The sequence below is a fragment of the Chionomys nivalis genome, chromosome 16, assembly GCF_950005125.1.
Source record: "Chionomys nivalis chromosome 16, mChiNiv1.1, whole genome shotgun sequence".
Classification (NCBI taxonomy): domain Eukaryota; kingdom Metazoa; phylum Chordata; class Mammalia; order Rodentia; family Cricetidae; genus Chionomys; species Chionomys nivalis.
This window is the reverse complement of record NC_080101.1, coordinates 15,203,093-15,229,831: the sequence shown is the minus strand read 5'-3', so window position 1 is coordinate 15,229,831 and position 26,739 is coordinate 15,203,093. Positions and strand designations below refer to the sequence as shown.

The 26,739-nt window shown below is 44.8% G+C and overlaps 1 protein-coding gene across 2 annotated transcripts in view; it reads right to left on the bottom strand.

Annotated features, from left to right (window-relative positions):
* The window catches only part of Svep1 (sushi, von Willebrand factor type A, EGF and pentraxin domain containing 1), a 153,904-nt gene that overhangs the window by 30,299 nt on the left and 96,866 nt on the right, over positions 1 to 26,739 (bottom strand). Inside the window, exons 23-36 of one of the 2 annotated variants that reach the window (XM_057790420.1) lie at positions 26,339 to 26,452; positions 25,573 to 25,774; positions 23,740 to 23,897; positions 22,703 to 22,904; positions 20,275 to 20,450; positions 17,823 to 17,947; positions 16,645 to 16,768; positions 15,523 to 15,693; positions 14,400 to 14,573; positions 13,676 to 13,795; positions 10,937 to 11,113; positions 10,640 to 10,724; positions 9,091 to 9,282; positions 7,334 to 7,501 (exon numbers count right to left, since the gene is read on the bottom strand). In XM_057790420.1, coding sequence (XP_057646403.1) covers positions 7,334 to 7,501; positions 9,091 to 9,282; positions 10,640 to 10,724; positions 10,937 to 11,113; positions 13,676 to 13,795; positions 14,400 to 14,573; positions 15,523 to 15,693; positions 16,645 to 16,768; positions 17,823 to 17,947; positions 20,275 to 20,450; positions 22,703 to 22,904; positions 23,740 to 23,897; positions 25,573 to 25,774; positions 26,339 to 26,452 — 2,188 coding nt within the window. The remainder of the gene's footprint in view (positions 1 to 7,333; positions 7,502 to 9,090; positions 9,283 to 10,639; positions 10,725 to 10,936; positions 11,114 to 13,675; positions 13,796 to 14,399; positions 14,574 to 15,522; positions 15,694 to 16,644; positions 16,769 to 17,822; positions 17,948 to 20,274; positions 20,451 to 22,702; positions 22,905 to 23,739; positions 23,898 to 25,572; positions 25,775 to 26,338; positions 26,453 to 26,739) is intronic. The other variant, XM_057790421.1, reaches the window with a different exon arrangement.

The following is a 26,739-nucleotide window of genomic DNA, read 5'->3' as shown; positions in this document are numbered from 1 at the left end:
CTGGGAGCGACATCGAATTCCTTCCTAGAAGATGAAAGCAGCTTATTAACAGCTGCAGGTTAATGGCGAAAACAAAGCGTGAAGAAGCATCAGTAATTGATCTTGTTTCAATTCATAACAACAATCGAAGATCAAAGCTGCTGCCTTAATAGAGCCAATAATTCCATTTAGAAGCTTATATGTGAGAAGAATCAGTGAGGTTTTCTGTGACATCATTAACCCTTCCATGCCTCTGAGTTTCACACCAATGAATGTCAACCTAAGGATGAGAAGAAAGATGAGAAACAAATGACCACCAGTATATTTGACCAAACAACCGAAGCATCTCACCCCTGGCATTTGGGTGCTGATAAAAAATTTAGGAAAGATAAATATTTGGGTAAAAGATAAAACTGGGAATGGTGAGTCTGATGAAGCCCCTTGCTCCTCTCTTTTCCTGGCATTCATTATTCTACTCTGGTCTCTTGAAGTTCTTGCCTCCTCACTGTAAATGTTAAGATTGTGTTTTGCTCCCATGATTCAGGGAAAGACTCTATCAAAGCTCATTACCAGTATAAAAGTTAAAAGCAATCAACCAGACAACAGTCCAGCATCCATCCCTGGCTGAAGAGCTACTGACAGATGCTAAGTGAAGGAGAGACAGCTTTCTTTAAGGGTGCGGTCCCCACTAGGTGGTCCATGCCTTAGGGGACAGTTTTGTATTCATGCATATATGGGCAGCACAAACCCGACTCAGTGGGTGGTAAGCAATGAGAGCAAAGCAGAAGCCATGAAGCTGGGAGGAGGGTTTAGGGAGCACGGTTGGATCCTAGAGGAGTTACGGGGAGGAGTGGAAGAATACGGTCAAAGGACAATGTGTACATGTATGAATTTCTCAAGAATGAAGACAAAGAACAGTGGTGAGACACCAGCAAGAATGTGTGTGTTCATGGCATATGGAGGTCTGGGTGACTTATCTAGTATGGAGGGCAGAGGGAAGGCAGACTTGAGACTCAGAAGGGAGTAAATTCCACTTCCACGAGTCTGAGAGCATCTCAGGATGTGGAAGGAGGCAGAAAAACAGGTTACATTCCACCGAAGTCATGGCTTGGATATAATGGTGCTGTTCTCAATGTAACAAGATGCAGGGGGTGTGCCAGACAAACCCCTGAGAGAATGCAAATGACAGAGCGAGAATGGGGTGGGATTCCTGGTTCCAGCTATCAACCCCATGATCTGCAAAGGATCTCTCAATAATACTTGATGAAATATAACAGACACCATTTTAAATGCATAGCTAAGCTATCCAGAAAGGAAATCTCCATGTTCCCAACAAGAAGCAGAAATTGAAACCAGAAAAGCAAGCTTGCCAATGAACGCTGTGGCTGCTTTTGGATCAGACAAAGAAAGGAACCAGAGAGAAAAAGAAACACCGCCTTAGAACTGAATTTGTAACCAGAGTGTCTGGCAGGAATCCACATCCTGGAAGGAGGTTTGCTGACATGGTGAACCTTCAAAAACTTGATCCATCTCTGTGTCTTCAGAGGTGCTGGGCAGAAAAATGAGGCCCCAGCTAATTATAATTCGGTAGCAGATATGGACTTCACACTAGAATTCACAAGACTCGCTTTGTATGCAAAACCTTTCTGACCGACAAATTAATTATGAAGCTGAGGGCCCTGGGGTAGCTGGTAGAAAAAATTCAGGGTCAGCTCATGAGGGGTTGTTTAAACAAAGCCACCTGCTTCCTGTAAGGAGAGAATCTGAAAAGACAAGACACACAGGTGTCTTAGGGTTGCTATCGCTGTAGTGAAACACAACGACCCAAAGCAAGTTGGGAAGGAAAGGATTTATTTGCCTTACACTCCCATATTGTTGTTCATCACCAAAGCATGTCAGGACAGGAACTCAAGCAGGGCAGGGAACCTGGAGGCAGGAGCTGATGCAGAGGCCATGAAGTGTGTTGCTTTCTAGCTTGCTCCACAGGGCTTGTTCAGCCTGTTTTTTTATAGAACTCAAGACCACAGCCTAGGGATGGTACCACCCGCCACGGGCTGGGCCCTCCCCTCTCAGTCGCTGATTAAGAAAATGCCTGACAGTCTTCCTCACTGCTAAGTCTTATGGAAGCATTTTCTCAACTGAGGCCGCCTCCTCTCTGATGACTCTAACGTGAGTCAAGTTGACCGAGAACTAGCCAGTAGATGAGCGTGTTTCCCATGGTGAAAAGTTCAGTGCACACAAGGAGCTGCCAGAATAGGGCAATGAGATAGTAGAAGAAAACAATATACTGGTTTTTGTTTTTTAAAAAAAGCAGCTATTGTTAAAGTTTAGAACAGAATGCTGGGTGTCAGGGACCAGGAAGAGCAGGCTGGGAGACAGAAGAAGGTTGGTGAGAAGGCACGAAGTTACAGGTACACAGAGTAAAAGATGAACTCGTAGGTGGCAACCCCGCACCCTGCATTTCAATACGCTACAAGAAGGGATTTTTGAAGTTTTCAATCTAAGGAGATGACAATTGCTGAGAAGAGAGGTATGTTCAGCCTGGTGGGAGCTTTACACTGTACACATATGTACTGAAGCATCTTATGGTGCCCCTATCACGTATGTAAGTAATCCTTAGACTTTCCTGTCTCAGTTTTTAAAAATACCATTTTAAAATTAAAATACAATAACATCATTTGCTCCTTTCTCTCTCCTCCTTCCAATCTTTTATATATCCCCTGCCTCATCCTCTCTCAAATGGATGATCTTCTTTTCTTTAATAATTATTATTGTTACATATCTATACGTTATATAAATACAACCCGCAGAGTCCATTAAGGGCTGCTTGTAGGTATGATTTCAGGGCTGACCACTTGTTAGATAGCCAAGTAGGGGGGTTCATCCCTAGGTAAGACTAATTCCTCTCATTCAGGACTCTTTAATTACCTATAATTCTTTGTCTATGAGTGGGGCCCTGTGAGAATTCCCTTTCTGTTTTAGTATGACTATCGGTATTGTTCTCGTGTGGGTCTTGTTTGGATAGCCACATTGTTGAAGTATTATGGGTGCAGCTTCCTGACATTTCTAGAGACTCAATACCACAGCCAACTTCCTGTTTGCTGCTTCTTGCACGCTTTCCAAAATAGATTTGAAATTCCAGATAGCTGTCGATGGCAGGAACCTCAAAGTTTTCTTGCCAGAAGGTGTTGTCGCCACCTGCTGGCAAGCGCTTGTAAGTTCCACCTTAATCGGGCTGGCAAAGTCGCTTTTTATTTTAGCTGTTTGTACTATCTTGCAAAGCTCAAAATATAAAAATCCCATGATGGGGAAGGAAGACTTGATTGGGGGAGGGGGAGGGAATGGGAGGTGGTGGCGGGGAAGAGGCAGAAATCTTTAATAATTAAATTAATTAATTAATAAAAAAAATCCCATGATCGTGGTCATAACTTGCAATGTCTAGACCAGGGATATCCACCTAGTTTCTATATGTCCCGGGAAACACGCAGGAATAGTCAGTGCAGCTCTGTTTTTATTAGCAAATAAAGTGGGAACAAACGAGCCTACATCAGTAGAGATGGGGGTAATTTAGAGATGGCGCCTGTGCACATGTGTGTGCACATGAGGTGTGTGTGTGTGTGCGTGTGTGCGTGTGTGTGTGTGTATCGGATGTCTTTCTCATGACTTTGCAGTTTATTTTTTGGGACAAGTTCTCTACTAAGCCTGGAGCTTGCTGTTTTGATTAGACTGGCTGGTTAGGGAGCCTCCAGGACTTGCTGCCTCTGCCTCCACAGCACTGTGACTTATGTTACACTATGTGCCACACTGCTTGACTTTTCGCCCGCGTGCTGGAGATCTGAACAGCAAGCACGTGACCCACTGAGCCATCTCCGCAGCCCAGAAATGACACGTTCTTACGGGGCGTGGTTTATAGCAGTGAGAAAGTAGTTCCGCCCGCTAACGTGTATCTGGGAGAGAAGATTATTATTCACATACACACATATACATAATTAAAGATAATGTAGCTATTTAAAGAGAGAAGTCATTTTATGTGAAAAATGAAAATTTAAATCTTACTTCTTCAACGACACAATATGTACAAATACACATAAACAGGTAAATTAAAAGTATATATATATTGCCTATGCAAAATGTGTATGTAATAATGGCAAAATTGGCATTGTTTCCTTGAGGAGAGTAGAATATTGAGAATGGCTCCCTGGAGAATCTTTCATATCATATTTCTTTCATAAATTGATTTAATTATAGCAAAAAATTAACACGTACTTGTTATGGAATATTAGTTGAAGATGTATTACATTTAGTTTTGCTGTGCAATATTTCCTTAATGATACATTCTTTTATGTTGCATTTGTTTAACTCTGTGAAGCTGTGTTACTTTGCCTGTCTAAAACACCTGACTGATCTAATAAAGAGCTGAATGACCAATAGCTAGGCAGGAGAGGGATAGGTGGGGCTGGGATACAGAGAGAATAAACAGGAGGAGAAATGTAGGGAAGGGATGAGGACCAAGAAAAGGAGAATAAGGGGAGGATGCCAGGGACCGGCTACTCGGAGACACAGTCAACCCTGGAGTAAGAAGGAAAGAGATAGAGAGCAGGGAAAGGCAAAAGCCCAGAGACAAAAGGTAGACAGGATAATTTAAGAAAAGCCGGCTAGAAACAAGCCAAACTAAGCTCAGGCATTCATAAATAAGAATAAATCCCTGTCTGAGTATTTATTTGGGAACTGGGTGGTGGACGCCCAAACAGCGAGAGTAAGAGTAAAAAGCCAACTGCAAGTACTTTTATCTCAGCAATGGGAACACTGGTGACTGTAAACAAAGCATTTGGTTGTTTTTACTGCTACATTTCAAAGGCTTTGTTAAAGATGTGACCAGAAAGGAAGGAGATGAGATAGGACCCCCCCCCCCACCCCCCATCCAGTGCTGCTGCTCCCTGGGGATGGTGTCCACAAAGGGTCTAATGTTCTTGCCATCATCAAGAGGTTGAACTCCAGAAAAAAAAAAATTGTTAATAGTTGACTTTTGTGTTTCATAAAACATTGCAGATATGTAGTGATTTGCGACTGTGGGCACTTACTATTCATTTGTCCCAACAGTGAAGATGGCTCCCTCCTGTGTTATGGGCTGCCAGCAGGTGCCCGCCGCTTCATACGGTGATCATATTACAATGCTAACATCACATTCATGCTAGCGCTTCATGTGTGTATAAAGTACCACTACAGAAACCCGCCACCTTTCCTCAGCAGCTAAGACTTAGATGGGAGGATCCAGTTTCCATCTACTCACTGATAAAGAAGAAGCCACGGTCATTCCCTGTGAAGACCAGGCACTATGTCTAAGGTGTTTCTTCTTCCAAATTCCGTCTTTGTAGAGGAGTCCGGAGAGACGGCTCAGTTAGTAAAGGGTTTGTTGTGCGGGCGTGAGGACCCGAGTTCGAGCCCCAGAACCCATGGAGGGAAAGCCTGTTGTGACTAAGAAAGTCATGTCGGATTCTTATGTTATCATGTAAATAATTCACAAGAAATTTCTTTGAAGAAACTAAAAATCTTTCCAAGCGAATGGACTGAATATAATTTACCTAGATCTCTTTATTTGTTGTACAAATAAACCACTCTATGATAGAGAGATGTAACAATTGGTCAACATAAAATCCCCTCTGACTATGCAAATAATTTATGAAGGAAAGATAAGAGAAAAATCCGTGGGCGTCATGAGTGCTAATATTAAATCTGTGGACATCATGAGTGCTAATATTAAATCTGTGGACATCATGAGTGCTAATATTAAAAACATATACAAAGTTCTGGGGAGAAAGTGTCAACGCTGTTGCTTTTCTAGACAGCAAAATCAGAGGGCACCTTTACATATAAATTTTATATTCCCTCATTGTATATGATAGTCATACATTGCTTTAATTCATCACATCTGATCTTTCCCCTCAGGTCTTTACTCGTGCACATGAGACAGTTTACCAACTGATCCAGCTCCCTAGCCCCAAGAGGCTAATCTGAAGTGAGCCAGTCTGCAGGGGATGCTATGAGTGCTTTGCCTGCATGTATGTCTTTGTACCACACGTGTGCGGTGCCTGGGAGGCCAGAAGGCATCAAATACCCTAAACTGTAGTTAACGGATGGTGTGAGTCACCATGTGGGTGCTGGGAGTGAAATCTGGGTCCCCTGGAAGAACAGCCGGTGCTCTTAGCTGCTGAGCCATCTCTCCTGCCCTGCACTGACATTTAACATTAGAGATCTCTTGCTGACTTAAGATATCACAATACTAAAATTGAAGAAGTTGATCTTACAGAAGTTTGGAATAAAGTGGTGGTTGCTAAAGGCTGTTTGGATTGGAAGCGTCACCCCAGCCCCTGGCATTCATCTTTGGAGCGCCAATGGAGCAGGAACGCAACAGGAAGCTCCATTTCAAGTCACTTCCCCCCTCCCCTTGTCCTGGTCTTCGTTCCCTCATGACACTTACAAATATTAGCCTCTAGTTAACTCGCCTGATGTGGGAGAACACTCAAGACACAGAGAGGACATGCTTCTTCCCCGAGGGCACACAAGTATCAGGGACAGAGTTGAAGCAGAAATCCAGTGGGCAGCGGCCGTAGCCACTCTAGAATGTGCAAACAAGGGTGATGAGAAAAATGCTTAACAAGAAACTGTAGACAGAGAAGAGACACAGGGGCCACAATGGATGAGCCCCTGGGGCTTAACCACACTCAGTGCTTTGCTGCCTGAGACCCTAAATGAGAACATGAGTTAAAACCTTGTAAGTTGTCCCCTGGTTTTCCAATTGTCATCTTTCAACAAAGTAGGATCATCCAAAAGGAGAGAGCCAAGCCCTCTCTTTTTTATTTTCCTGCTCACTATTATCCTTATATTGTGACTTGAAGTCTTGACTTTGGTGGACTATAGACAGATCAAGCCAGCTCTGATGCTTTTTCCACATTCTTGGCTAAAGTAGAAAGGTATTTTACACTGCTTTGCTTATGGTCTGTTATCTGAATCTTTTTGTTTTTGTTTTGTTTTGTTTTTCAAGACAAGGGTTCTCTGTGAAGACCTGGCTGCCCCAGAATTAGCTCTGTAGACCAGGGCAGGCCTTGAACTCACAGAGATCCACCTGCCTCTGCCCCGAGTGCTGGAATTAAAGGCGTGTGCCATGACCGCCCAGCTATTATCTGAATCTTAACTTGATAATTATAGTACATTCCAGGGACACACTGTTTCCACGGGAAAGTGTGCCTCCTCTCTGCTCTCAGAAAATAAGAAAGAGCTCTCAGGTTTGGCTTCCAGGAAGTTTCATTTGCTGTCCTTGGCTCTCCCTGTTCCTCTTCTCACAGGCTTTACTTACCCCTCTTTGCATGTGTAAGTGACCAGGTTCCCAAAAGTGAAGTTAGTCCCAGTGATGACAGCGTCTTTGAGGACTGGGGGTTCTCCGCAGGAGACGAGGTGACAGGTAGGTGGTGGTCTGTCCCAGCGACCCGAAGCTGTGCATTCAAGAAGGGCTGGGCCCTGTAAGCTATAGACAGGAGAGAGGGCTCAGGTCATCCCTTTGACTGGGTTTTCGATGACTGCTGTGGAGAACTAGAACTTGGAAGGAGATACAGGCTGCATGATGAGTTTTAGTGCCCAAAATAATGCTTCTTCACGTTGTACTGCCTTTTATGAACGGAAGAGAAATTTCCATCACCCAGGCCATTTAAAATAACGAATGAGTCAGGAAACATAACAACCACTTGGTGCCACGTTCAAGTCTGCCAACCTTGTTGGTGGAGTGTAAGACTTTAAGACAATTCTGAAGCCATTTTGACAATTCTGAATCCTCTCAGCCTCTGTGCCATAGTGCTTCCCCTCCTCCCCTGGGAACCAAGGACCTAACAACTACACTCGCACGTACTCAGTTCCTGAACAATTACCCATAGACGTATGTTTTGGTTCAGTCCCCTGGGAAACGGGGTCAAAATGACCTCTTACCTCACCTGATCTGGCAACAGCTCTCCAGTCAATTATTGGTAATAGCCCTTTTGAATAAGCCAATCAGAATAGTCAAAGAACAACCCCCCTTGCTTCTGTGGCCCCTTTAAAAGTAGCCTGTGCCATCTGTTCGGGGTCCCTCGGCTTCCCGAATGCTGGGGGACCCTGTCATGACAGAATTAATAAAATCCTCATGCTTTTGCATCGGCTGCTGTGGTGCATGAAATGGTCTCTGGGGGCGACTCCGCCTCGGTGTTTGGACGCTAGAGTCCAACAGGAGGAGGAACTAGGGTGAGAAGGGTTAACAGACTAATTATTATCCGACTGGAAGGTGGACACCTGGACAGGTGATCAGAGCCACCTAGGTCAAAGGGCACTGTCCTTCTAGGACCTGGGGTTTGGGTTTTGTAGCTCAAGACTCTGACTGCTAGTTGTCATTTGACTTCACAAACCCTGCGAGCCACGCCATGGCTCTCCCACCTGTGCTTCCAGCATGACTCTGACAGCCTCGATGATTTCTTTTCAAAAATTAAAAAAAAAAATTATTTATTTATTTTTATTTGTTGGGTGTGTGTGTAGAGGTCGGAGGACAACTTGAAGGAGTCACTTCTTTCTTTCCATCATGTGGGTCCCAGGGATCGAACTCATATCCTCAGGCTTGGGTGCAAGCACCTTTATCCTCTGAGCCATATCACTGGCCCTTAATTCTTTACTTCCTATCCACATGATCTGTTCACTTCAGAACCTGTTTCATGTCTTTTTGGGTATAGCCTTTTCTCTAATGTTCCTCTGTTCACACGCACACAAGCAATCAATCAATTAATCAACCAATCAAACGAACTCACAGAATTAAGACCTTGCCATGCTTTTCTTATGCTATGTCATGCTACTAATAATATAAATATAAGGTGTGCATATAAGAAAATATCCACGGAAAGGCATTTCCTGAGGTATCATGCTCCTCTCTGCAACCAACTTGGCTTTCCTCTTTAGAATTTGGATGCTCAAGAAGCACACACATTTGAGAAGACCCCTGTGTTTATAGATTTGCTTGGAAAGTCAGCTGGTTTTAGCCACTCCAGCCTAGGAAAATCAGGCAACAACAGGAAGCCGGGCTGGTGGGCCATCCTTTACCTGTAGCCGTTCTCGCAGGAATACGACGCAATGGAAAGGTAGGTGAACCCACTTAAGATGTATTTCCCGTTATCTATGGTCTCAGGATTGGGACACTTCACCAGCTCACACACGGGGAACGAATGGCTCCACGAACCACTAGCCAGACAGGCTGTCTCCTCATCTCCAGCCAAAGTGTAGCCTTTATCACACCTGGAGAAGACAGAGGAAGTGACGGAATAGGAACAGCTTTATTATGCATACTTTACAATTGTGTGAGTGTATGATGTGTGTGCATGAGTGTGTGTTCCTGTGTGTGTGTGCAGCCATGAACATGCCGTGTCGTATATGGGGAGATTTAAGGATAACCTCAGGTATCTGTCCTTGCCTTCCGCCTTGTTCGAGACAGGTCTCTCTGCTGTTTGCTGCTGCATATGCTAGTTGAACAGGCGTGGCAACTGTTTTTTTTCCTGTCTCTGCCCCACCTCTCAATGTAGGGGCATGAGGGTTACATATGCATGCCCCTGCTCCCAGCTCCTGAGCTCCTGAGCTCCTGAGCTCTGGGGATTCAAACTCAGGTCCTCCATCCCAGCTCTGTTTTGCATTATTTTATATGTACCCAAACCCTTAAAAAACACAAGGAATTTAAGTATTTGGGGAACTTTTTCACATTGGAAAGATTTAAAATTATGTTTTCTACAAGGTTGAATGTCGTACGTCTTCCCATAGTAACCTTGGGTAGAAGGCAAAAAACAGATGTAAGAATTTGTTTTGTCCCCAATATATGCCATGGGTGATTAGCTGGAAATGGACAGTTCTGGGTTTGAGAGTGGTGTGGGCTAAGCCCCTAGACTACAAGGCTTGGACTCTCAACTGGTTAATAATCAAGGTTAACTATTAGTTAGGGGTGCCTTCCATCATGATGCCTCAGGGGGGCGCTATCAGCAACAACAAGCTATTGGCCAGGAGACTTAAGAATATGGCTATCAGTAGGTTACCAGATTTGATTTCTTTACACTATACTGAACCCAATTAATTCTATATTAATAATAATATTTAAAAAACCATCTGGGGAAGCTGGGGAATTGGTTCAGAAGTGAAGAGAGTACACTGCTCTTAGAGGGAACAGAGTTTAGTTCCCAGCATCTACATTAGCAGCTCATAACCTCCTGTAACTACAGCTCCAGGAGATCTGGTGCCCTCTTCTGGCCTTCATGGGTAACTGCGTACCTGGTGCATCTACTCACACAGACACACAGATGCATAAATAAGAAAATAAAAATAAATCTCTATAAGAGATCCCCTGGGATAATTCCCTTTCCCCCGGTACTCTGCCGGCATGCAATTAGCAAGTGTCTTACATCTTTTGTTTGTTTTTTGTCTTATTGCTTTTGTTTTTCGAGACAGGGCTTCTCTGTGCAATAGCCCTGGCTGTCCTAAACTTGCTTTGTAGACTAGGCTGACCTCGAACTCACAGAGATCCGCCTGCCTCTGCCTCTCGAGTGCTGGGATTGAAGGAGTGGGCCATTGTGCCCGGCCTTGCGCTACAGCTTTACGGTTAGACACTCACCTGTAAGACACCTTACTGCCGTACGTAAACACTGACCCAACAATACCACCATTTTCAGGAGCAGGCGGAGCACCACAGGAAATGGCTGGAGGGAGGGAAACAGAAAGGGTGGTTTGCTGAGACTCCGAGCAAAGGCCTCCGAGAGCACACGGCTTTCTGACTGCATCCCCTTGTGTTTAAACTTGAGCCCAACACCTGGCTTGCCGAACAAAGACTGACCTAGAATTTACCAGGTCAGTCATTTTATCTCTCTAGAACTGCCCAACACAGTAACTCCCGGCCGTTTTCTCCAAGTACCTTCACAGGACGGTCTGACGTGATCCCACTCGCCGCTCTCCAAACACGTGACTTTGCTCACGCCCAGCAGCTGGTACCCCTCCTCACAGGAAAATGTGACTTCGGCACCCACAGTATAAATCTCGCCCGAGGAGTGGCCGTTTTCTGGATTTTCTGGAGCCTTACATTTTACAGGTTCTTGAAGGAAAGTTTTTGTGAAATACTGAGTGGCGCTCACACAATCATACAAAGTCTCAAAGCAAAAAGAATTCGACAGCAGTTAAGGGGACTGTGAACATGGGACAAAGGCTCTTGAAGGAAGAGGCACAAAGGCCAGGGACTTGCTGGATATTAGCCAGAAGATACATTGGATAACATTTAAACAGTATTTTTAAGTCAGTTTGAATGTTTTCAAATGATTTATTAGTCTAAATATGGTCTGTGGGTAGGCGCACTCAAGTACTGGTGCCCATGGAGACCAGGGCTGTCAGATCCTCTTGGAGTTGTATTTATAGGTTGTGAGCTGCCCAGTGTGGGTGTTAGGAATCAAACTCAGGTCCTCTTCAAGAGCAGTATGTTTTACTAGTCCTGAATGTGTGCATGTGTGTGTGTGTGTTTGTGTGTGTGTAGGTGCTCATGGGGGCCAGAAGAGGGTGCCAGAGTCTTTGGAGCAGGGGTTCCAGACATTTGTGAACTACGCAGTTTGGGTTTTGGGATCTGAATTCAGGTCCTGTCATGGAGCAGTGTATACTTTTAAGTAACTGCTGAGCCTTCCCGTTAGCTTTTTAACAATAGTATTTTGAAATTGCCATGAATCCTGAAAAGATGGAAATCTGATGTGACCATAAAGGTGATTATCTAGTGGGGAAGCAGTGATGTTGTCTCCAAAGGCTTTCTCCTGCGCACCGCATCCCAACCTAGAACCAGCTTGGTTTCAAGCTGGTGTAAAGATTGTATAACCTTGATTGCTGCCAAGGCTGATGACCTGAGTTTGATCCCTGCAACCCACGTGGTGGAAGGAGAGCATTGATTCTTTCAAATTGTCCTTGATCTTCCCACAAGTAGCAAAAAAGCTTACAAGGGGGGGTCATCTAGGCTATGGAAATCAAAGGTGCTGTTTATTTATTTACTTAGTAGCATTAGAGACCTAGCAAAGCAAGTCCCTGTCAATCACTGTAGTATTTAACTACACCCTCAGCCTTTTAAAGGATTTTAAATAAATAATCTCAGAAAGTTATTGCAATTATGTAATGAGTTCTGGAAAAGTAGCTATAAGTGAGCGGAAAAAGTGGTGTCCAAATACTATTTTTCCATAGTGGATATTACCTAACGTTAAACACAGAGAAAAGTTACTTATGAGAAATTTGTAAGGTGGATTATAAAACAGAAATTAAAGTTATGTTCTCAAACTCTTTTGGGATATGAATTATAATAAATGAGTCCATTTCCCATCAGGCATAGGGTGCCTCTTGAAATCGTTTCCTGGTTCCTGTGTTAGCTCACTTTCAGGGTCACATGCATTATTTAAGGGGGGTTACTTTCCTTTCTCATTGAGTAGAAATATTTTTATAATGTTTTTATGTTTGATTCCATTTAAGGCTGATTTTTTTTAAAGTGAGGAAATGCATCTAAATAAGATATCGATGAGGAACATTTTTGCAGTTTGCTCTCACACAGTCCAGGGACAGTGCTCGGCCCTTTGCAGCCTGAGACTAGCGTGGCGCAGACGTAGATGGTCAGCATTCGCTGTAGCCAAGGCCTTGTCTGTGGACAACCGAGCTCACAGTTCTGTTTCCACTGTGGGAGTCTTCCGCCCTTTGGCCCTACTGCTGCTGCTGTATCATCCTTCCTGTCCCCCACTTCTTCCTCTTCCCGCCCACCCCCCAAACAGGATCCTCACCTCATGTAACCCTTTCATCTTTACTGTCTGTTTCAATATGGATCATTTTACTTTGGGGGTCCACAGCCAGATGCTTTGACTCATTTTCAAAAAATTCCTCTTTATTTTCTGTCTCACTCTCCTCTGGTGCTTACAAGGTCAGTGAGTTGAGCAATCCGCCAGCATCACCAAAGCTAACAGAGAGGGTGATGTCCTGCGGCAAGATGTCAGTTTCCTTGTGTCTGAGGCTGAGGAAAGAGGTTGATGGTGAAGCCACGAAAAGCACCTTCCTTGCTCTGTTTGAGGCCACCAGGGAAAATGATATTTCTTTTTTATTTATTTATTTATTTATTTTATTTTATTTTACTTTTTGGTTTTTCGAGACAGGGTTTCTCTGTGGTTTTGGAGCCTATCCTGGAACTAGCTCTTGTAGACCAGGTTGGTCTCGAACTCACAGAGATCCACCTGCCTCTGCCTCCCAAGTGCTGGGATTAAAGGCGTGCGCCACCACCGCCCGGCCCAATGTGTAGCCCAGGCTGGCCTCGAACTCGTGATCCTCCTGCCTCTGCCTCCTTCAGCAAATCCTACCGGCGTGCGCCACCACAACCGGCGGAAAATGATATTTCTGAATATGCTGTTATTCTTCTACTATGTAACTTGCTTTAATATCCAACAACACTGGCTCAATTTTGCATTTCCGAAACTGGGAAGTCAGGGGAAGTTCAATGCTAATTAATTGTATCTTTCATGGTTGCTATGTGTCCTTGATAAGAATGCTATATCCCTTTGGCATTTGAACATGAAACTCCTGTCTTGTTTTTAAATAACACACCCTTAAAATACACACTGGAATTGAGCACCAGAGATAAGAATTTCAATACCTGCACAGTTTTTACCGTCTCCCGTGTACGGTGGGTTGCATGAGCAGATGTAAGATCCATTGGTGTTCAAGCAGGAGGCGTGTTTGTTACAGTCTGACCCGACTGCACACTCGTCAACATCTGAAATGAAGACAAGTCACGCACAATCCAGTGGGTTTGTTGGTTTTGCCTCTAGGTCACTACATATCACGTAACACACAGCACTGAATTCATTCGTCAATATTTTCTATTTATATTTCATGTATGAGTGTTTGAGTGTTCTGCATATATCCCTGCAGGCCAGAAGAGGGCATCAGATCCTATTATAGAAGGTTGCGAGCCAGCATGTGGTTGCTGGGAATTGAACTCAGGACCTCTGGAAGAGTAGCCAGTACTCTTAACCCCTGAGCCATCTCTCCAGACCCATTGTATGTCTTTTTATGAAATTTAAATGCAACCACAGTGATTACATTGGAAATAAATGATAGCATCTACTACTTCCTCAGCTGGTAGGTAGAGAAGCAGAGAAACAGGGGTGGAGAACACAGTCTTAATATTGAACTTGACTAAAACGAGGAACATTTTTGGCTCCTCGGGGAAGAAACAGCCACTTTGCCGTTACCCCCTTGTCCAGGGCTTACTAGGGTGGGGTTAACGGGGATGCCAGGATAGCCTTGGATTTGCGGTAAATGTTTTCCAAAGACTATGACCGAATCCACACAGCAGTGGCCAGCGTCCATCTCACCGAGACAGGATGGTGAAATGCCATTCCAGCTCCCGTTGTCTGTACAGAACATTCTGGAGTCGCCCAGCAAATAGTAGCCATTGTTGCACTGATAGGTCACAGTGCTGCCAGCATGGAAGTCCTCAGCTGAATAGAAGCCGTTCTCCAAGGCGGGAGGCAGCCCACAGCGAATACCTGGATGGGGTGGAGGAACACACTGCAGTCGGAGGGAGCAAAGCGCTCAAAGGACAGCTAACCTAGTTTCATGCAGCTGCCTGGGACTTTCCCTACCGCACACAGACATTGGCTGGAGAGTGCTCCCCATTGCCGGGGCGACGCACGGGCTGTCAGCATGTGGCACACTGTCTGGTTCACAGAAGCCATGAACTCATTCCTTCTTCAAAAACACCCGTGGCACTCTTTCTACCCATCAGGCAGTGTCGTAGGTGCTAGATTTACATCAGGGAGCCAAGTAGATGGGATCCCTGCCTTGCGGCACTTCCTGTCCAGTGAAGTGGACAGACAAGATGATAAACGCATGGTGTGTGGGCTGACAGCTGCTCTTCTCTATCCAAGGCAGCAGTCTTGGCCGTACAAATCTCCTCACTTCATCCCCCTGGCCCCGCCGCTTGCTTAGCTTTCTGGCCTTTATCATTATTCTTCATTATAAATAAACATTACTGTGTGCACTTGCTTATTTTTTTTTCTGTCTCTTCTGCCAGAATGTAATAAACACAAGGACAGGGCCAGCCTCTCTAGGACATATATCGACGTGTAAATAAGGTCAGTATTTTAAAACTTGGGGAGGCAGTGAACGAGCGGATACGCTCAGCTGAAGACATGTGATCCTCTTTCCTCGTCCACAAGGGCATACCTGAGGGCGGCTCTCCAGCCTACAGCTCCTTATTTCACTGCTCTCTAGGTCCATGCTACCACCGTGGATGCGTTTGTGAGGGGTCTCTGCGTCCTCATCATTCACCTCCCACATGGTGCCTGGCCTAGTCTCTTACACAGGGCAAGGACTTGAATGTTTGCTGGGTTTGCTACAGCAGAGCAGGAGCATTTGTCTAGCGTTCCGCACGTGCTTATATGGATCCCCTAACTTTCCAGAGCCACCCAGGTGAGTCGAACAAAGACTGCTCACGTTCACAGTGAGGGAGTGGTTGTGTCCACTGCCCCTGGTTCAGACAGTACTGCACAGGATTCCCGACTATCTGGAAGCCGGGATCACAGAACAGGCTGACTTTGGAGCCCGGCTTTCGATCTCCTGACGCAGTTCTCAGGTGCGGTATGGTTCCTTCTAAAGATGGGCAATCTGAGGGCAAAGAACACAGGCACAGAGCATGTTAGCAAGACAGCAGCAGGGCCGTGGAGTCAAGGTGCTCAAACTCTCTTTTGCACAGGAGGGAACCAGCTTTACCGAATCAAAACAAGTTTTCATGTACTCCGTCACTGATAAAGAAAGTGGTAAGAAAAGATTTTATTTTCATGAAGTAATTTTCCTCCATCCGTCTGAAATCTGTTGGGTATTTTTTAGAGGGGCAAAGGGCATTGTGGGACAGCAGCACACCAGTAATTATCTAAAGCCATGAATTCCACAACGCTTTTCAAATTAATCCATTGATTTTTGAAAATAGTTTGGATTATCCAGAGGGAATGTCCAGGGTGTGGCTGAGGACGGGCATTGGTTTATCTATTTCACAAAAATATCCCCATCTCAAACAGGAACCCAGGGATTTGGCGATTATTATAAACAAAGAGAGGCCTTGAGAGATGGCTTGGTGGGTAAGAGCCCTGGTTGCTCTGTAGAGAACCAGGTTCAGTTCCCAAGACCCACAGTGACGTTCACAACCACCCTTAGCTCCAGTGCCAGAGGACCCAGCGCCCTTAGCTGGCCTTCATATGGGTACCAGGCACAGTGTGGTGCATAGACATACGTGCAGGGAACACATATGTATAAAAATAAAATTAAAAATCTCGAAAAGTAAAAACAACACAAACTCAGAAATCCCCATCCATCTTTGAAAACTTATTTTATCTTTATCCAAATATCCTGCCCAATTACGTTGTTGTCTTCTGTGCAGAAATAATTTCAATAATCAAAACACCCTTTGGATGAACATGAGGTAGAGGTGAATTCCAGTTAAGGGGCCAGCTGACAGGTGCCACGATGTGGTTCCAAGAGAATTCTGAATTACATGCTTTCGACAGAACATTCCAGAAAAGCCAAGACATGGCAAAGTTGGTGTAAGAGAGAAATTCTCACCAGAACAGAATATGCTGCTGGAGTCAACTTTCACCTTCCCCGTGATTCCTGACAAGAAATCAGGCCAGGCTAACACATTTCCCCGACTGAGTTCCTCTGGGCAGGAGCTGGCCAGCGACTTCACCTGTGAGTTTAAAACATGCTTTTAGATAAAACTTCTACTAACCTGCAGCTTGCACATCATACTCCACCCTGTTGAAAAGTCACAGATTGTTGTGGCAGAGGCAGAAACATATTCTCGTCTAGTATGATTGCAAAGGCCACAGGAAATTTCCCTTCTTTATCCAATCCCCACGATTAGTTCTTCCTAGTATTTCTTCCACTTAAAGACTCATGGTTGCCTGCAATTCTGAAATCCTTTGCATAAAGTTTCTTGTCTAGATGTTAAGGTTGGTTAAGCCATAACTTTTTTCAAAAGATGTTATTTATGCTTGTGTGTGTGTGTATACACACACACCACCTGTGTGCAGGTGCTTGAAGTAACCAGAAGAGGGCATCATATTTCTGTAGCTGGAGTTGCAGGCAGTTGTGAGTTGCCTCCCATGGGTTCTGGGAACTGAACTTGGGTTCTTTGCAAGAATCGCAAGTGTTCTAGACCTCCAGCCCCATCTATCAGCATGATTTTTGAGAGTAAATACTTATCAAACCATAGCTATGGAATAAACAATCCCACAAGTATGTAGGTTGTCTTTTGTTAATGTTGCCAAAACTCTTTTACATAGATGTCTTTCTCTCTCCTTCATAGTTAAGAAAAATGAAGGATAAAGAGATGGAACAACATGATCAAAGTCATCCCAGAAACTGTGGTTGAGCTGTGCTTGGATCTCAGGCTGTTGGGTTCAATCCCGGCTTGACGTCCAAATCTGTTGACATCTGGGGATGTTCTGACACCTGTATTCTCAGGATAGTCTCTAGGCTCTTTCCATCTAAGAAATGAATATTCCACAAGATACACATCCCCATTTAAATGTCAGAATATCACTGAGAAACTAAAAGGGTCATCACCGGAAATCACTGTAGATAACATCCGCCTAACAGACCATGCTCTCCAAGATCAGTGATAAATCCTGCTAATTAGGAGTTTACGAATAGATAAGGTCATCGTTAGACTGTTCGTGGTTTTGCTAGGTTTGTACCTGTGCATCTCATTACTGTCATACACTGAAAATGGAATTGACCTGCTGTGGAGACAGGACATAGTCCCAGAGGTTGAGTTGGCTTATGGAGCCCACAAAAGACTCAGCTGGGTTGAATCCCTCTCCTTTTTTGTCTTGCTCTTGCCCAAGAACTAAGGCACCACCACCTAGAGAGAGAGAGAGAGAGAAAGAGAAGGGGGGACGCAGCATGAGAATAAAGAAGAAGAAAACTGGTCTCATGGTTTCTTGTTCCCCAAATGCTAATGTCATGAAAGGATAGGTAATACAACTGGATGCCGGTATCATCGAAGCACAGTTATGGAACTTTACTGCATGGCTTAGCAACATGGACAGATTGAAATCATGTTTGTGTTGACGGTCAAAGGCATTTGGAGGGTGAGCCCATCAGGCTCCCTGCCTCTGATCTCAGAGTTTCTTACATCTTGGATGCCTTTACCCTCTTTCTTGTCTAGCCAACTACGCCTCAGCCTTCCATGAAAGCTCGGCGAATGTGGCAGGCACTTATGCAGCTCCCAGTCATGCGCCAGCCGCAACACCAGGGTTGGAAGTGCACGGGTGTGAAAACAGCAGAAAGGTTTTCTGCCTGCGAGACTGTAATTCTAAGAGAAGATATGAACACAACCCCCTTTTCATTACAGCTTGGGGAGCACAAACATGGAAGTATTCAGAAAGGAGAACCTGTGGGGGTGATGGGGAGAGGGGGAAGAGGGAGAGAAGTGGTTATAAAGACATGTTTGACTAAGAGTTAGTTTTATTCAGATAAAACATGCAGTTTTGGGGCAAAGGAGTAAAATACCAGAAGGACTACAACTGTATGGTGTGTACACACACACACACACACACACACACATGCACACACTCCTTATCGCTTCATTCTGACCATGCCTGGGATGACTGCTTCACTTTAAAGGGCATTAATTTTAGGATGAAAACCTCAATTGTTTTCTTTTAATTAAATTTTTTTATTTATTTTACATACCAACTACAGTTTTTCCTCCCTCCTCACCTCTCATCTCCTCTCCCCACCTCCATTCTACCTCCCTCCCCCATCCGCTCCTCTTCCTTTTCTATTCAGAAAGGGCAAGGCCACCCATGGGAGTCAACAAAGCATGGCGTATCAAGTTGAGGCAGGGCCAGTGTCCTCTCTCCTGCATCAAGGCTGAGTGGGGCATCCCACCACAGGGAACAGGAAAACCTCGGTTGCTAATCTGCCCTACAAGACTTTGTATGGTTGGCCACGACCCTTTTCTACAGGCTCAAGCAGGGCACAGAACACCTGCTTGTCTCATATGCATTACAGATTTTGCCATTTGGTCTTCGTTTAATTCATTTAACGAAGTCCGAGTCTCTTCATTGGTCAACATTTGGCTAGCCTTAGGACTGAGGAAAAACACCTCCCTAGCCTTCATTAGCATCTACTCTACACAATTCCATGTCTGTGGGCTGTCATGGAGCTATGTCCCATTCCTTGACAGTGATTACTTCAGCTTGAACTACATGGGATTATGGATCCAAAACAATATATCACCCTTCTACCACTACCATCAATTTAAAGCCTTGTAGAGGGCGATGATCACATGAGTTTTTGTCAGTACTTTCATGAGTGTTGAACTTACTTAGGGGGCAGCTTCTCAGTACATGTTCTCTATTGTCACAAATAAATTAATTTTAATGCCATTTCTACAATCTTTTAGTATTATAAAGTAAAAAAGGGACATAGCTTCTAAAATACAAATTAAATATCTGTTTTGTGGCCTTGCAAAGGCGATTTCATCACATTTTCATGAGGGTTGATCTTTTGCTATATACTTATTATATTTACCTTGGTATGATATAACTTGCTTCTAGAAGATAATCATTCATTTTTAATATTTAAGTTATTTTAGTTTATTTTTTATTTTACCTAGATACTGATTTTAAGTATTGGAAACATGAGGAAAGTGAAGGATAATGATATCTACACAGCTCTTCCATGGCGGTATCTACACAGGTCAACTTTCTTGCCAAGGAAGTCTTTGGCAATTTTCAAACGAAAGCTCCCTGAATATTCGAAGTGACTTCAGAGGAAAGAGTTCTACCTGAAAAGGACACAAAAGCTGGAAAATGTGCTGTGTCTCAGCTTATATACACAGTCCCAAAACAAAACAGAAAGCCCCTAAAAACAGTAAGCAAGCAAGGAGGGTCCATTAATAACCTCAATAATTGCTTCCTCAGAAGACAGCTTAATAAACACTCTTAGTTCAGCTTGCTTCTTGGTCAAACCAAGATCCCCAAAGGCATTGCTTACACAGCCATGCACTTCACCCATGGAAAAGGGTCTGACAGCTACAGTCTAGACAGCTGATGGTTGGTGAGAGACATAACCGTGGATCTTTGTCTGGAAGCAATGACAACAAAGCTGGCCAACGTCATGTCTGTGTAAGCACGGCCACCTCCAGTCTCACACACACGTATTCATTTCACTAAAACATACCAGGTATGGCTTTGCCAATGGAGAGGCCCGTACCACTGTCAGATAATGTCCCATCGATATAGACCCTCCAGACTCCTCCAGTGCTTGTCCATGTGATTGCAATATGATGCCAAGAGCCATCATTTACGGAGGGGCAGTTGGTGATCTTTTCTTTTCCATTCACATAAAGGACCCAGCTGTGGAGAGAAAGATTCCAGGGAATATAATCAATGGTCACCCGGTTCTTTCCCTGGGGCATGTTACACTTTATCTCGTGTGTGTATTGTGTGTGTGTGTGTGTATGCACGTGTGAAGTAACTTGTGTAATCCATTAGTCATTCATAATATTTTAGAAGCAGATCTGAGCTACTAATTACACTTAATTCTAGCTCATTGTAAACACCGATGAGTGAGAAAAAGTCTTAGGAAAAGCCAAGATAACTGAAACAATCTACCGTCCTTTGGAAAGTCAAGAAGGAGCAGGAGCTGCTGAAGTGTCTGAGAGCCTTCCTCGAGAATAGGTGTTTTCCAAAACTAGGAGCAAACTTCTGATACCCATAGGAAGAGAGTATGTTTCAGGGCTTCTACTATTGCCTGGGCATCTGTGTTCCCTCAAAAACTGTGTGTTCAAAGTCCTAACCAACAATCTGTCAGTGTAAGAAGGGAGGCCTTTGGGGGTGACCAGGTCCTGAGCACAGTGCCCTCTGAACAGGATTACTGCAGTTACAGAAGAGGTCAGAAGGAACCAACCCCTTGCTGCCTCAGCCTCTGAGGGCACAGGAAGAACATTCCTGGGGAGACTCTGGAAACCAGCAAGGGGCTCTTCAAGTCCCTGATTCTGCCATGACCTGATCATGGGCTTTTAATACTAGCCTGAACAGACTAAGGCAGTTGTCAAACTGGTCATAAGGAAACCCAAATACACCCACCCAAATAAAAGAACCAAAAGAAGGTTACAGAGACCCCACCAGTCGGGGGAGCCGTGTAAAGACAGTAAACAGCTTAAAGTGGAAAGTATCCAAAGGCAAATGGAGATGATGGTGGAAAGCAGAGGGGGAGAATAAGTCTTCTCAGGCACTAGTAACAGCATCCACAGGAGAGGAATATTCTTGCCACATTGTTTCTGCTCTAGATGTTTTTCCTTTGCCTCTCTCTAGCCAAGCAGGCAAAAGTTCATCTCTTTATGTACGTTTTACTTCAAGTGTTGGCCAATGCCACAAAAGACCACCAGTCACATACTGAACAAGCAAGAGTGCTTTATTAATTCCAACACGTTGGGGTAGCACGTGGTGACCACAACAGAAATCCACAGGCTCCTTTTAAACCAGATTAAGGGAATTCCAGGGAGGAGACATTAGTCTGGGGGCTGATTGGTGGGTGGAGATTAGTCTGGGGCTGATTGGTGAGGGGAGAATAGTCTGGGGGTTCTAGTGGTAAGGAACTTTCCAGCAGGAGGGTAGGGAAAGCTATCTTTAGTTATCAGGAGACTGTGGTCACCTGCTGAGCCAGCAGAAGGTCAAGGGTGCGCCTGTTGATTGGTTGCCCCTGAGTTGTAGTTTTCCTTGAGAACTGTTTGCTCAGCTCCAGCCACCTCGAATAAACCGAAACTAAGGCCTGGTCCCTGGCAGGGGCTATTAGAAACCTGTCATGGCTGTGATCTGGCATCCCGGTCCTCACACTGGGAGGTTCATTAAGCCAATGTGATGGGTGAACCTGAGAAGAAAGGGCCCCGCGGAACAAGGGCTGGACTTGCAGCCTCACCGAGGAAGGCAAGTGTGGGAAAGAGTGCAGGGTCTTCAGAGGACGACAGAAGCTAAGCCGGGGGGGGGGCAGCTTAGCATGATTAGTGTGGACAGGCCACAAGTGGTGGGGGCTGTCCAAGTTTGTGGCTCATCAGCAAAATTCTAGATACAAGTGGAATGACTTTACAGACAGTGTAGAGGGAAGGACTCTGGAGTTAGGTTCAATTGCTCTTAAAGGAATACAGAATGCCAGCCCCCTTGGACCTGGGAGGCTGTGCGCAGGTTCTTACCCAACACACCTGTCTCCCACAGACAAGTGTTGCTGATGACCCTAATCTTTGGATGTCCTACTAGGTAAAAAAGAACATCAGTCTCTTGAGAGTTAGACCTGACCTTCCCAAGAGATGACTTGTAGGGGCAGGGCATGGCAAATTATTTAGGATTTTGAAATGTTGTTTTGCTGTCTATAGAAGGGGCAGTGTTTCCTCCGGGCATTGTTAAGATAAACTAAAACAATACCCATGACAACACCCATGCTTGTTTTCCCATAGAGCTTGTCTAGGAGTTCTAGCTGACTGCTGTCAATCAATCCTCCAAGTCCCCTCGTTCCCAACCCCAGTGTCAGAAGGTGAGCCCTATGCAGGATTCAGTTCTAACCCGGTGTCAGGAGAAGCCTTCCCCGCCACATCCATCCTAACACTTCTTACCCATTATAATCCGTCAAGAGGAAAGTGTTGTCTTTGTCGCCATCGAGAGCGTAGGAGATTGGCGTCCCATAGTTGATGACGTCAGAGGATCTCATCCAGAAGGCACAGGTGACAGCATGGAGAGACGGAAGCACTCCATCCAGAATGACATACCCATAGATGCCAGACACTTCAAAATCCAGGTTAAAGCCTGAAGGCTGTTCTGCAACAAATAAGGAGGGTGTGCAGAATGTGGCATTCCTGTGCGCTTCCAGCTGTCTGGGGAAAGCAGTGGGCAAGAAGCACCAGCTCCAAAGATGCTAACTTCAGCGAACATGAAGATGTGAGCGGGAGTGATTTCAAAATTAAACAGAGAGTTCTTACAAAATATACGTATTTAATCTATATATATATTTAACTAGTGTGTAGACATAATAAACAGCTGGTGCATGGCAGAGCCTGGGTGCATGCAGAAGGTTAGAAGGGAAACATGGAAGGGTCCGCCATATTGTTTTCTGCATTTCCCTCCTAGATGTCTAAGCTTCAGTTTCCCCATCCACACTGTTGGGGATAACGACAGCAGTATCCAGCTTATAGATGGCCATGAAGATGAAATAAGGGCCAGGTGCTTAGCAGAGCCTCTGGTGTGTGGGTAGTACATGGCATAGGCCAAAGTCGTCCCTGTTCTATAATTATTCTAAATATTGCTATCAGTTATTCTGAGTTCATACACACCTGTCTCACACCCGAGTTCATACACACCTGTCTCACGCCCGAGTTCATACACACCTGTCTCACGCCCGAGTTCATACACACTTGTCTCACGCCTGAGTTCATACACACTGTCTCACACTTGAGTTCATGCAGACCTGTCTCACACCCAAGTTCATACACACCTGTCTCACACCTGAGTTCATACACACCTGTCTCACGCCCGAGTTCATACACACCTGTCTCATGCCCGAGTTCATACACACCTGTCTCACGCCTGAGTTCATACACACCTGTCTCACACCTGAGTTCATGCAGACCTGTCTCACACCCAAGTTCATACATACCTGTCTCACACCTGTGGCCTGAAAATCCCGGCCGACATTTACAACTGTACGCGTTCAGCTCATCCACGCAGGTGGCCTGGTTCCTACATGGGTTGGACTGACATTCATTGATGTTCAGTTCGCAGTGTGGCCCCGTGAAGCCTGCTGGGCACTGGCATCTGGAAGAAAATAGAATGCAGCACCAGGAACCATTAGAGAAACTGTGTCCCTGACTTAGGACACCTTTGTCTCAGAAGACTTGGAAGACTGAAATGCTAAAACCTAGCCCACAATCCAGAAAGCACTGAAGTTGCGTCTAATTTTCCCTTTCATCTGATTGTGACTGAACACTTTTAAGACACTCTGCATCATAAACAGAACAAAATTAAGTAAAAAGGAATTCTGAGCCAAGTGAAATCTGGTTTATGTGAGCTCTTTCCCCGCAGAAATTCCTAGGGAAACATGGATAGTTCAGGTCCTATTCTAATGCCTTTTAGTTTACCACGCCATTTCTGTAGCAATAAGATAATGCTGGTGTCATTCCCACCGTGCCAACGTCACTCCCACCGCGATGACGTCACTCCCACAATGATGATGCCATTCCCAATGTGCTGATGTCAGTCCCACTGTGATGATGTCATTACCACTGTACTGACGTCATTCCCGCTACGCTGACACCATCCCCACACTGCTGACGCCATTCCCCCTTTGCTGACGCCATTCCCCCTTTGCTGACGTCATTCTGATGAGTTAAAGTTTGCTACGGCAGTTACATCACTCGAGGAAGCACTGCTGTCACTCGGGGTGGCGAGGGAGTCTCAACCTCATTCTTACTCTTTGTGGCCATAACCAGTTGTCTAAACACATTCCAATAAAAAATACATCCCTTGATGACAAGTGCTGACCACCGTGTTGTGAAACAGAAAGACTGAGATGGAAATTAGAATCCCAATCCCACAGCGTCAAGGGTGGTTGAGAGCCTGTCTCCCAGAGCCCCGTGCATCTACTTCATGTCACACTGCACGACAGCTACACATCCTGCGTCCTGTGTCCGTGACGACAGTGCTCTAGCAGGACAGATGGGAGAGCACGCCCCGGTACACTCACGTCATGGATACTAAGCAGCCGTTATGACAAATGAACCACGGCAAATGCATCTACTTGATAATACTTGAAAACCATGCTGGGTGACAAGTGACAAATGGCACCGCTGGGGTGTGATCCACTTGTCTAACATCTGACACTCTGTAGGCTGCTCAGGGATGTGATTTAGGCAATAAATGTAAAACGTAAGTGAGTTCTATCTGCCTATATAGGAACTTGACAATATTGGTTGACACTAGGGATGAGAACGTGTGCGTATGTATGCAAAGTAATCCAATTCTATATTTAGAAAGTATTCCTTAAAAAAAGGTGTGAGTCAAATAAGGTAAACACCGATATTTGCTAACCACAGAGCTGAAGTCACATTTTTATTATTCTTTGCAATTTTCTGTGTGATTGAAATACTTTCTTTAAGGAGGTCATATCATCACTAGCACATTCACCTGGAGCTGTCTTTGACGATGCTCTGAAGGTGACACATAGACACACACACACACACAGAAACACATAGACACACACACATACACACACACACCAAAAAAGCAACAACAACAACAACAAAAACTCTAGGCTCACATCTTGGCTTAGCTTTGCATTGCAAGTGGTGGTGAGCTTCTACTGTGCCTATCTTCGGGTGAGCATGTGGGGATAGCTGACTAGGGGCTTGCAGCTAAGGCTCTTACTGAGACTGCACAGTGACGACTCAGTCAAGGAAACAAACGAAGAGAAACTCTACACTTGGCCTTTTACCTGAAACTGTTGGCTCCATCCTTACATATGGCGCCATTTTGGCACGGATGGCTGAGACACTCGTCCACGTTTTTTTCACACCGAGTACCCAGAAATCCAGGTGGGCATTTGCACAAGAACCCGCCAACTTGGTCTTTACAAACTGCGTTATTTAGGCAGGGGCTCGAATGGCATTCATTGACGTCTGTCTCACAGTGCACACCTGGAAGGGGTGAGGATGAGAAAGAGCTCAGATGATTTTCCTCCGTAGGAAAACTGAGCCAAATGGGACTCCTTGAGTGCACCCACAGAAGAGACGCTGCAGAGCCACCGCCATTAGCCTGCTCATGGTGCCCCTTTGAATAGTCCTGACTTTGTGGAGTAATTTCAGAACTCCACAGTTTTGATACTTGGCTTAGTTTATCTTCCTTCTGAAACTATGGTTAGCAATGGGCATCGAGCTGAAATAATGTTTAAAAGGACAATAAATTAGTTCCCCTTTTCTTCATTTCTTTGAGCTCATGTTTTTCCTTCATTAGCATTTTACCCCTCGGACTTTTTCCCTAAAAATGAAGTACATATGTCTTTGACCAGACTGCCTTCCTAAGTTTGCAAAATATCACATTTTGCATCCATTTACAATCATTGAATGAACATCATTTGTATGACTTATCTCCAGTAGTGTGTTCATAAAATCCAAGGATAATATTTAGATACTGTATTAGTAGACACACTAATTTTTATTTACAGAGTTTTGAGACAAGGGAGAGGACCTCAGACTTCTTACCAGCATATCCCCTCACACAGGTACAGTGGTACCCGGCCAAGCCATCCGTGCAGGTTCCTTTATTCAAACAAGGGCTGGAGCTACACTCATTTATGTTTTCTTCACATAGCTGGCCTGCGAAGAATCACAGAGTATCTGAGCTGGAGAAAACGCTAAGTTTTGTTCAAACAAGCTGTTTAGAATGAGAACAGAGCAACCGGAAATCATGGCCAATGAGCCCATGAAAGTTTTTGCTCTTGGTCAAATACATGGATACAAATATTTCACTTCCATTTTTGAATTTCAAAAAAAATGCAGCAAGAAATGTAACACATTTGGTCTATTAGAAAGCTGACTAGCCAATAGCTAGGTAGGAGAGGGACAGGCGGGTCTGGCATGTGGAGAGAATAAGTAGGGGGAGA